The sequence below is a fragment of the Anolis carolinensis genome, chromosome 4, assembly GCF_035594765.1.
Source record: "Anolis carolinensis isolate JA03-04 chromosome 4, rAnoCar3.1.pri, whole genome shotgun sequence".
NCBI classification, from domain to species: domain Eukaryota; kingdom Metazoa; phylum Chordata; class Lepidosauria; order Squamata; family Dactyloidae; genus Anolis; species Anolis carolinensis.
The window spans coordinates 71,456,996-71,468,931 of record NC_085844.1 but is presented as its reverse complement, the minus strand read 5'-3'; the positions used below and the strand labels follow the sequence as shown (position 1 = coordinate 71,468,931).

Genomic DNA, 11,936 nt, shown 5'->3' with positions numbered 1-11,936 from the left:
CCCCTCTTATTCAGACAGATAAAAGCAGAAAGACAATTTTGTACATACTTCTCTACAACAGAAAACATATTTTTACATCTCATGCTTGCAGTGTGTGTGTTTGGGGGTGGGGTATTCAGTTCTCAAGAGCTCATGTTGAGCAGAGAAATTACGGAGAACAACATGAGTTGGAAAAAATTCCAAAACATTGCATATCAAATAAAAACTGCAAATGCATGAATTCAACATGCTGTGCCTTTGCAAGTAGAAATAATTTTAGACTGCTGAAGTTCTAAGCCTTAGTTGAGTAAGTAAAGTTTATGGCAAATAATGTATTCTACATTACTCAGCTTCAAAACTAAGATCCATATTGTTTTGTTGAAAACCCAACAGGATACTGTTTGGCAAAAAGGAATTTAAAAATATTCTGAACTACATACCACAACTGAAAACTACACTCAGATCCAACTGAGAAACCTTACTTTACAGTCTGTTGTAAAAGGCAAACAATGAGGCAAGGTTGGGTACAAGGACAGATGTTTTTCTCTCCATCTATTAATTCAATTAACACTTGGAAAATGAAAAATATATCCGACACAAAACCAAGTTTGGAAAAAAATTAATATTATTTAACATATGTCTGACTTAAATATTTCCACATAACAAAAGTGTCATTTTCAAGTCATCAGCTATATTACTTATATACATATGTCCATAGTTAACAAAACAATTATGAGATGTCCTATCAAAAGCAGTGATTTTCCCCCTTCAGGAAATAGAAATTACTAGTTTTATAATACACAAAATATAAATTATATGTACATATAGCTTTTTTTGGGTAATGAGGGAAAATAAAAAGCAATTATTTTCAGAAAGTTGTAACATGTCTACATTACAATAAAATGAATCAATACTGATTTTGAAGCGTTCATCTAAAGTTGAAAACTTTTGGAACGCTTCCTGTAACCCAGATTATTATTTACAAAATATACTCATCAGCCACACAGAGGCTTAAATATTTGTATATATACATACACACATATATATAACATATAAATATTTTTTAAAAATCAAAGTAAAATTAAGCAAGATTCTTCTGTCTTTGGAATGTCTAAAACAGAACATATGCTTTATTCCAGTGCAGGTTTCCTTTCTGATATGAATATAACTTCTGAGGAAAAAGGACTTTTCAGAATAATCCTAAAAAGCCTAGGTAGTTTTTTTTAAAATGTAAAAGCTCTTGGGCTAAATGACAATCAAACATGAGATTTTACTAATTTGGGGCTTTCTGCAAGAGAGACCAACCTACAGGAGCTGACACAATTTGTGGTGCAGCCTGGTCCATTTGGTCAATCAAACACAAAGTTTTGAAAGTCCTACCAACTTTTCTATATGGCTTATGCTTCTTATAGATATCTGGTTGAAGTGTCTTAACTATAAGACCTACACAGATATATGTATCTGCTGTTCAGTTAAAGGGACATCTGCTGCTGTTAGCCATTTTTTGCTAGAATAATTATTGCTGAATTTGAAGCTGAACATGAAGTGAGCAATTATAACAAGTAACAGTCTCTCAACATAATGAATATGTTTCCATCTGTTTGACATGTCAGCAACACCAATGCCAAAAACCAGTCTAAATCCAAGGTGATGCTTGCAACAGCAGCTGTATTATGCGACTACAGGGCCTCCCCAATGCACAAATCAGAGCAGATTTATAAGGCATTGGGTGTAGGCCAAAAGAGCACAGGAGAACTATTCTTTCTCTGATTCCACTTGTGGAAGTAGCTTCTATGAATGTAGTAACAATTTTAGATGCTGGCTACTGTGTGCCTTACAACATTAATTCTGCACTTCATCAACTGAATGTTGAGATATTTCAAACAGCTAAGATATCCCCCATGATTGGCAGAACTTCCATGTGGACTACTTTCTAATCACACTTCACTGATATGAATGGCTGGGTGTGTTTGGGTTGTATTTTTTAAGTGAATACACTTATGCTGGATCCAAAACATGAACAACTTCAATGTACCTGAGATCACTGATCATACAATATAGTAAAGGTTATCTGGTGTTTCTACAGTACTGTACAAGCTTACAAAAAGATTTGTTTCAGTGTTTCTGTAATATTTAAAAAGCTATATTGTCTTATTATTTTCAATGTTATGTTTTAATTGTAAAAATGCACAGATGACTATTTGTAGAAAAAAAAATCTAGTCCTGAAAGCATTTCAAGCTTTCACATTAGTAATCATCAAAAAATATTGGTTATGCTCTGCCATTCATTTGAAGATTCTTGGACAACTTCTTCCAACTTCAGTGCGCGATTAATGTCTTCACCTTCCTGTCCTTCATGACTGGTGGATTCTTGTACTGTGCCTAGCATAATCAGAAAGAGAAATAATGCTAAGAGATAGAGCACAGAATCTGTTGCAAGTACAGAAATGCCGTCATGCTGCAAAATTTGTGAGTTTGATATCAACAGATTTCATAATTCACAGGATCCGCTTCCAAAGGTGACTGTTTCTGGGCTGGGGAGGAGCTTGCCAAGGGCAATCGCTGGTGCTCCATCTTCCCCAAGCCCAATATAAAGATGTATAGCGAAGGGGTTGTATATGAGAAAGAGGTAGATTTAGAGCTTTTGGCATCAGCAGAGGAAAATGCCTTTTGATGCTAGCCATTGGGTTCTGCTATTGGAAGTAGTGGAAAGAAGCTCCGTTCTGTTGTTTTCATTCCTTCCAAAGGCAAAAGCCAATGTTCAAGAGAATATACATTTTCTGGATATTTCTGAAGTCCAACTAGTGCAGGATAGTGTTGTTTCCTGGAGTTTTAGTATATTGGTTTTAGTATAACGATGGTGCATTAGGTTTTATTCCCATATACAACTCTTTTTTATTTTTCTTATAAGCTTTCCCCTTGACATTAAGTCTAGTCGTGTCCAACTCTGGGGGTTGGTGCTCATCTCCATTTCTAAGCCGAAGAGTCAGCGTTGTCCGTAGACACCTCCAAGATCATGTGGCCAACATGACTGCATGGAGTGCCTTTACCTTCCCGCTGGAGCGGTACCTATTGATCTACTCACATTTGCATGTTTACAAACTGCTAGGTTGGCAGAAGCTGGGGCTAACAGCGGGAGCTCATCCTGCTCCCCGGATTCGAACTGCCAACCTTTCAATCAGCAAGTTCAGCTGTTCAGTGGTTTAATCTGCTGAGCCACCAAGGGCTCCCTGCTATAAAGCAGTATATTTATGAAATTATTTATAATGAAAAGATATAAATAAATGTTTGGTGTGAAGATCACATGTCTAACTATACTCTTCACCCCACCTCCCCTCCCCAATAAAAGATTAAAAAATATATGTCTTTTTTGCTATTCCTTTTCACTTTGAGATAATCACTATCAATGCTGGCTAGTGGATTGTAGAAGTTGTGATCAGGAAAAAATACCATTTGCAAGCTCTGGTTTCTACATGTGGCTAAAAAAAATATAAATTAGTTTTCTACTAGAAGGGCAGCATTACAATTAGAGATAGCTGTAGAAGAAAATGTCATCACAGACAATGCTCTCTCATGAGCGATTAATGCTATAGGAAGGCTTTTAAGCCGATTTATATTTTGAAAATGGCAAAAATGTTTGTGTTAATTGACAGAATGGATTCTAGAAAATAGCCTCTTCATTCTTCATCAGAATCCATCTTGCCATGGGGAGAGAGGCAGGATATAAAGATGATAATAGTAATAAAAGTCCATAAATGTCAAATGTTATGGTATCCCAAATTATGGTATCCCTAATTTCCCTGTATATAGTATTTCCCTGCTTAAATATCAAAAATATATGCTTTGAATCAGTGATATAATATATCTGGGATTAGAAATAATGCATATCTGCCTCACTGCATTTTTGCCTAAGGTTACTAAATGTTGAAACACAAATGAGGACACATTTACTGACTGACTAATATGTAGTTAAAACTACCAGTCTCTACGACAAGTCATTTTAAATATTCCTCATATATAGACTATGACAACTGATATTAGAAATATTGCTACCTTTCACTGTATAACAATTTGATTACTTAGTGATATTTAATAATACAATAGAAATACAACAGAAATTTTAGCTCTGAAAAAGAGGGAATGTCCAGAAAAAAGATATATGTCTGCCTATTATTTCCTTAGTTTTTTAATACGTGTTTCTCGCATCTGCCCCCCTCAGTCAAAAAATGGAAAAACATATAATGTATATTTGTTGTGCCCAGCCTCAGAAGTATGACTGTAATATCTGTTTTCCTCTTAAAAACACATTAACTGACAGCCCACAAACTATGTTTGTAGAATATGATGAGCAGAAGAAGTTATTATTAAATCCATAAATAATCCCATTACTCTTTGTCAGTAGCCAAGCTGGAATTGCAGTTTAATAATATCTGGACAGCCATAGGCACCAAACTCTGCCCTAGATACTGAGAGATTGGCTGAAATCAAAGAAGTAGAAAAGCAAATACAATTCGGGGCAAGAGTGCTGGATTAAACTCCAAAGTGTTCTAAATACTAGTTTAAAATAACAAAGGGTAAATAAATAACATTCACATGGCTAACATTACATACCAGAATAGCTGTGGGCTCGCCTCATATGAAGCTTCATATTGCTTTTCTGTGTGAATCCCATTGCACAATAATCACATTTGTATGGTCTTTCTCCTGTATGTTTTTTCATATGAACTTGCAGTGCACTCTTCTGGTTAAAAGCTTTTTCACACAGTGTGCATTGGAATGGTCGTTCACCTGTAGCACACAAACAAAAACTGTGAAGGTTTTGTTAAGCGGATTAACACTGTTACAATTGAGATTAACCTTTTTCTGGGTCACAGACCCCTTTGCGGATCTGATGTAGCACAGACTGAAAGGCATAGCTTTGTTGGACCACTGTTTGAGGAAACAGAAGCAGGGATGAAATTCTTCACTGTTGCTTCCTGAAGTAATTTCAGTTTATGAAAATCATACAATTTTTATGAAAGTTTAAAAACCATACAATTTTCTAAAGCCAACTGCATTTCTGCAGAAAATTTGCACATGGCTATTTTCTCAGAAACAACATTCTTCATAGCAAATAATACCTGGATGCAAACAATGCTGATTTTATTTCTGCAGAAAATAAAGACAGAAAATGCTGTCTTCTATGTCAATCAGCCACTTGTGAAGTTTGTACAGAATAAATTCCCAATTGTAGCATTTTCTGCAAAAAGCCAGGTTTTGTGTTTTATTTTTATTTTATTTCATATCAAAAGCATTGCATAAATTACTATAAAACTGATAAATATAGAAGGAGCACAAGTGGCTAAATATCTTTTGACCAAAAACGGGCAACAGGGACCGCATTGTCTGTAGCCTCAAACAATTATTCCTCTGTACATGAGGCAGGACATTGCAGACAAGCATACAGATGCGGAGTTGTCTGTTCTGCTCCACAGTCATACAAGGTGGAGGATTCTTTCAGGTAGTGCCATTTTGCCAGATTGTCTTTTGATCTGTCTTTTGACTCCACTTCTGAGTCTGTTCAGGGACTTCCAAGCTGCCCATTCTTGGTTTGCCCCTGGAGGCAGACCCTTATGGGGGGGCCAATTGGGATATCCTGGTTTAGCTGTCCAGAGGGATGATCTTGCTTCAATCATAGCAAGAGAGAAAAAATGGTGTTAAGATCCATCTACAGGGCCTTAAAACTTAAACAATCTTATTCACGCAAGAAAGCATTATCTCCCATTTACCATTTATGATTTACTTTATAACCTGAATCACAGCTAGTCAATTGTATTGCTAATTTGTTACCTGTGTGAATACGGCTATGTCTTTCCAGTTGGCTTGGCTTAGCAAAGGCTTTTTCACAAGTATCACATTTAAATACTCTTGGCTTTTGGGAACTTACTGATGGTCCAGCCTGATGCGTCAGCATATGCTCCTAATAAAACAATGGAACAGGAAGTTTGAACAGTGATGCAGAATCCCAGTACAAGTAGACCCCCGCCCCAATAACTGCAGAACCTATACAATGATTTCACTTTTTCATGACCAAGAAATATGGTTTCTCTTGGAATTTGCTAGCTTCCCCAGACAATTCTAGGATTACCACAGAATTTAGCTAGATGAACTAGCAAATTCATAGAAAGAATATCTACTTGGATGAAGCACAGCTTCACAATTAAGATGAATAATAATTTTCTTTCCAAAGCGCTCACACAATTTTTCATTATAATAGTATGTTAACTATATCGCATACCTTAAGGTGTGTTGCTCGCTTGAATGCTTTATTACAAATATGACAAACATGGATTCTTTCCTTTCCATGGACCTCTTTGCTATGTTGCAGTAGCATTGCAGCTGAAGAAAATGTTTGGCTACATTCAAAACACTGATGCATGGGAGCCTCTTTTTTTGGAGAAACTTCACTCACCTGCAACAAATATAAAAATATACAAACAGATCATGGTGAGAAATAAAAATACCTAAAACTCTTGAAACTGTTAATCCATTTAGTATGAAGTAATCATGCTTGGGAAAATGTATAATTACTGAACATGGGTACTGAAGTATGCCATGCAACATTTAGTCAGGCTCTTCAATAATATAAGGGATTTATTTTAAGACACTTTAATCTTTTTAATACCTGTCATTATGAGGCAGTTTAATCTTTTTAAACATTTGTTTCTATCTTTAATTTAAAAACCACTTCATCTTATTTAAAAAGTGGTAAGAGAGTAAGGAAGCATATTATATTTTAAATCAAAGCTAAGAAATTTAACTGTGAATTTTTGTGCCAGTGAGTGGCAGGAAGTTATTCTGCTTTTGAGAATATCCCTCCCACATGGACCAACAAGACAGGGACAGTTTGGTCAGTCATCTCAGGAAATGTTCCTCTCCCTCCCCAGAGAGATATGCCAGTTTAAGAACTATGAAAAATAGAAGAAACTGGAGCAACTAACAAATAATAAGAAAGAAAAAGCAAAACACACACAAAGTAGGTTTTCTTGGGTCCCACAATAATCATGTATGACTGTGTCAGTGTTAACAGTAAGCAAAGATCAGGATACTGTTTAGACACTGGCTGTAAGGAAAAATAAGTAAGACCCTTCCTTCTTCTTTTGTCAATGGCAGGAATGCATTCAGTTCTTCAGGATGTACTGTATCAGCAGCATGCCTTTTGAGAACACTACAATGTCCGCTTGTGAATTGGGACCCTATTAAGTAACTGCCTTAGGAAGGTGGGTCTTGCTAAGATTAGTAGTTCTGATGATGGTACAAATAATTGTAGTGCTACTCTGCATATTTTGGCTGAAGTCAATGTTTACACACTACTCCACAAGAAGCCACCTGACTACAAAATGTGCTAAAATGTGGGAGGACTTGGCCCTGCTTGTTTGTAGTATATAAAATTGTAACCATCATGAATGATTAATATTCACAATTTTTGCCAAGATTCATCTTGGAAGGTGATAAATTGACCCACCCTCTTTCCTAGTGGCCTTTTTCATACAAGGGTTGAATGAAAAGTAATGCCTCACCTTTGTTACTTTGGTTTGGATGGGAATATTTTAATAAATCGAACGCAGAAATAATCTTTAGAATGTGCTCTTTAACTACCACTATTCATTTCCCACATAATCACCAGACAATTGGATACATTTCTGCCCACAATGAACAAGTTTTCTGAAGCCGTCACGGAAGAAGTCAACACTGTTTCCGCAACCAGCGTCTCACAGTACCCATCATGCACAGATCTTCCGATAGCCAAGCAAAGCAATAATGTGACCCACACGTTCTTGTGAAATGTCAATTATGATTGAAATTTCTCTCTGAGTGATACGATGATTGTCCTGAATCAATCTGTCACCCTTTTGCTTGTGAAACTCGGTGGTTGCTGTCACAGGACGTTCAACTCTTTGTTTGTCACGCAAGTCAGAAATTCCCACCTCAACATCTTTAAACTTACTCACCCAACGACACACAGTACTCACATCAACACAATCACCATAAACAGCTTGCATTCTCTGATGAATCTCCTTTGGGTGACACCTTCTGCTGTCAAGAATTCAGTGACTGCATGTTGCTTAAGTCGCATTGACCAACTGTCTGCACAGGGTTCCATACTTTGCACTTCAACAACACAACTGTTCAATGCTAAGGCTTCCTGCCAAAAGGAACTGTAGAGGAGAGTCTACTGAACAAACCAGTACCTGCCATCTGTTGAGGAGTTACGGAGGTGGAGGCATTACTTTTCATTCAACCCTCGTATTTAAGCAGACAAAAGGTTATCTAAAACAGTCAAAGATTTGATCTCACAGCACAGTAAATTCTGGGAAGAATTCTACTGCTTTTAGATTCCACTGGAAAATAGGTTAAATTCTGCAATCACCACAACCCTACTGAAAAATGTACAACTTGCAACCTATCTAGTGCCACGAACTTGAGTATCAACCAACTTATTTGAAATTATGGCCACTAAGAGTTTCATGCTTCCACAAAGTAATCAAGCAAAAAACCACTGGGGCTTTGAATCACAATGAAATTTCAAATGGAAGCCTAGTCAACACTTGGGAATAATGAATATCAAAAAACTACCTACCTCAATGACCACCATTACTAAACCAGCTATGTAAGGTATCTTGTGGGGTTATACCAACACTTTCATGTGGTCTGATGCTAAGGTTTTCACAACATAGTGAAGCCAGCAGACATATTTTAGTTAGATTAATTATTTCTAGCATTTATGGATGACTGGTTCAGTGCGGAAAATACACTAAAGGCTAGGATACCAGTATAGCTTCTAGTAAAGGTAATAAAATCCACAAGTATTTGTGTTCTGGATCAACAGGGAACCAATGGGATCATGTTCATCATTGTGTGTTATCTTTATAAGCAAGGGAAGGGAGAAACAATTTCTCGCTAGTCTCCAAACAGGAAGCCATAATCCATGTATTAATCCAGAAAGACAGAGAAGACTAACATGTTATCTACCATTTTCTATTGCCTGCCCATACATGATATTAGTATAAATATCATTCTTCATGATCCATAGTTTGACAAGTCAATGGTTTCACTGTTTACAGTTTTGCATTCTACTATTCGTATCTTTTACTCATTCCATTATTTCAGTCAGAGGAAAAATACAGCATTGCACCTCCTTGTCTGTATGCATACAGTAAATATATAGATAGAGCATATTATTTATGCATACAAGTTGAGCATATCTGAACTGAACTGTGTGAAATCAAAAGCTTTTAGGAATATGGAATTTTTTTTATAAATGGAATACCCATATTTGCATATACATAGTGAATGAAGAACAGAAGAAAAGGGGGTCTAGTCACACCTCCGCCCACTGAGTTTTCTTCAAGGAGCACTGATGGGGAAAAGAGATAAGGGGAAGGGAGGAAGGACTCTGCTTACACAAACCTCTGAAAAAAGCAAATATCTCAGATACTTCCCTGACTGTCAGCAAACTTGCTGACCTTTTAGCAAAGTAGCTGGAAAGAGAAGGGAAAGGATTCTAGATTTCCCAACAAGAGAGACTTAATCTGTATTACAAACTGCCTTGAATGTAGCTTTGAGAGAATACAAGAAAAGTGACACAAATTTGTGTTAATTTCAGCCAATTACTGCTTTTTGTCTCGTTGTGTAATGAATAAGAGGATTAACTATGATTTTGAAGAATGAAATTAAACCTAGATCAATGCTTAGGAGTTGCCTTCCTCACAGCCTTGATTTCCATCTTTAATCCTACCAAACTATCTTCTAATGATGATGAAAGGATTACTAGGAATCACATTTATTTCTGAATGTAGTCAGAGATAACTGCCAACTCATCATGCATGTATAAAAATGGCCTGCTTTGAGTTTTAACACTCCCATCTACTTTATTCCAAAAATGCGACAAGGAGATAAGAAGTATCTGTTTCTGGTTAATAGCAAACTAGTAGTTTTCATGTATCCAAATTCAGCAACCTATGTCTTCAGATAAAAACAGAAATTGAAGCTTATTGACATGCAGGGCAGATTAAAGAAAAGTCTATGTGCACAAGAATAAACATTCAAGATTATTTGTGGACTTTGTTTCTCAAAGGTACCAAATCCAAAAAAAAAAAAATGAAAAATGAGTTAAAGGTGACAAGACATTGTTGGTTAAAAGTACAATATTGCGTACAGATAAAAACAATCAGAATGTAACCAATCACTTCAATACGGGGTTTAGAAAATTGCATTTTATAGCAAAAGGATGCATATCCTCACTACATTTTTTCCAATTCCTATAAATTTGTTGAGATTGACTTGGTATCTTTTGGAAACAAGCTTCACATTTGTATTTATAACTGAAAGTAGCCTCTTAGAAATTAGACAGCATTCTTGACAAAATTACCATAATTGCTAAGCTGCTATTTTCTGGCAAATAATACCATATCCTTGGAGAGCTGTAGCTCTTGACAGGAACAAGAGCTATTATAAGTACCAACTGACAAAAACACTCACTGAGCAAATGACAGAAAAGACTCTACAGCTCCAACATAACTGTATTTATACAGGTGATCATCCCTCATCCAAAATGCTTGGGACCAGAAGTGTTACATATTTATTTTAGATATCTTGGAGATGGGACCAAAATATAAATACAACATTCATTTATGTTTCATATACATCTTATACATATGCTATGAAGGTATTTTTATACACAATATTTGAAACAATGTATGTGTACATGTAAAAAGGTGTTATTGTCTTAACCCTCAATGTGGACAATTTTGAATTTTGTAATGTTTTGAAATACCAGACAAGGGATGCTCAAGCTGTATTGCAAAATTATAGGCTGCTTGTAAAAAACCACAGGCCAGCATCAGTCTTCCTACCTGCTCTCAAGGCATAAACCATCTGGAAACTTGGATATTCCACCTTCTAGATTAATCTACATTTGGGCCTGATTTCTGGTCCACATAGGAGAACAGAATACTCTCCTGCCACTCTCCAAGAATCACCCTCACATACTCTGTCCAAATGACAAAATGTGAAACTAGGTAGATAGATGAAGGTTAAAAAGACAAATGCTTTCCAGATGTTAGCAAGCCTTTGAATACAGAAATGTTCTTACCTGATAATTTTCCTAAGACTTATGTCTCCATCAATCCATCTTTCTGAGTACTCCCACTCTGTGAGCAAAGACCAGAGGCAATTCAAGCACTGTAGCTCAAAGCTCCAGGCTTAAACCCTTAAACTCAGTAACAGTTTTTTGCTACAGCCGTATTCCCAAAGTCATTGACATATTCAACCATAATGAATTATATTATTTATATATAAATTTATTACACTATTCTATAGCAAAGAAGAAATGCTACATATTAGCTGTTGCCTGACTGAAGTAAATCCAGATTGAAAGAGACATTAACCACCAAAACAAAAATTAAAAAATCATCAGGTAAGACTATTTGTGTAACAATGATTGATTTGTCATTGTGGATGCAGGGAAAAGGGAGTGCCAAGCAAAGATGAAAAGGGGATGTTCTTCAAGGGAAGTGAAACGGAAAAGCAGGCTTAACTGACAGAAGTTTAAAGAAGCATATGGAATTCAGGAAGAACAATGTATGTGGTCAGATGGAGTTGGTTACAAACCAAATCAGGCAAACTACGAGTAAAGAATGAGTAGGGGGAATAGACAAGAATGTTTTCATGAAAATAACAAAATAAAGATACTAGAAATGGCTACATGTTTGCTAATATGTAGTCTATCATAGGGGTAAGAAGTTATGGAGACTAATAAGGTCAGACTTTATATAAGCAACAGCACAATAAACATAACAACAAATAAAATCTCTATGATGTGAAGAGGTGCAACAGAATAATTGATGGAAACAAAGGAAGCTGTTAAGAAACTGAATTCTTCTGTCTCACTCCATATTGTATATATAAGCACCGTT

At 36.1% G+C, this 11,936-nt stretch overlaps 1 protein-coding gene across 6 annotated transcripts in view; it reads right to left on the bottom strand.

Moving 5' to 3' along the window:
- Positions 1 to 586: 586 nt before the first annotated feature.
- Positions 587 to 11,936, bottom strand: part of znf236 (zinc finger protein 236) — a 58,186-nt gene continuing 46,836 nt past the window's right edge. For 5 of the 6 annotated variants that reach the window (XM_062980603.1, XM_062980607.1, XM_062980606.1 and 2 more), the window contains 4 exons: positions 6,257 to 6,430; positions 5,809 to 5,938; positions 4,591 to 4,767; positions 587 to 2,361 (listed from right to left, as the gene is read on the bottom strand). In XM_062980603.1, coding sequence (XP_062836673.1) covers positions 2,237 to 2,361; positions 4,591 to 4,767; positions 5,809 to 5,938; positions 6,257 to 6,430 — 606 coding nt within the window. In that variant the 3' untranslated portion in view covers positions 587 to 2,236. Of the gene's footprint in view, positions 2,362 to 4,590; positions 4,768 to 5,808; positions 5,939 to 6,256; positions 6,431 to 11,113; positions 11,172 to 11,936 lie in introns of those variants that run through there. The other variant, XM_062980608.1, reaches the window with a different exon arrangement.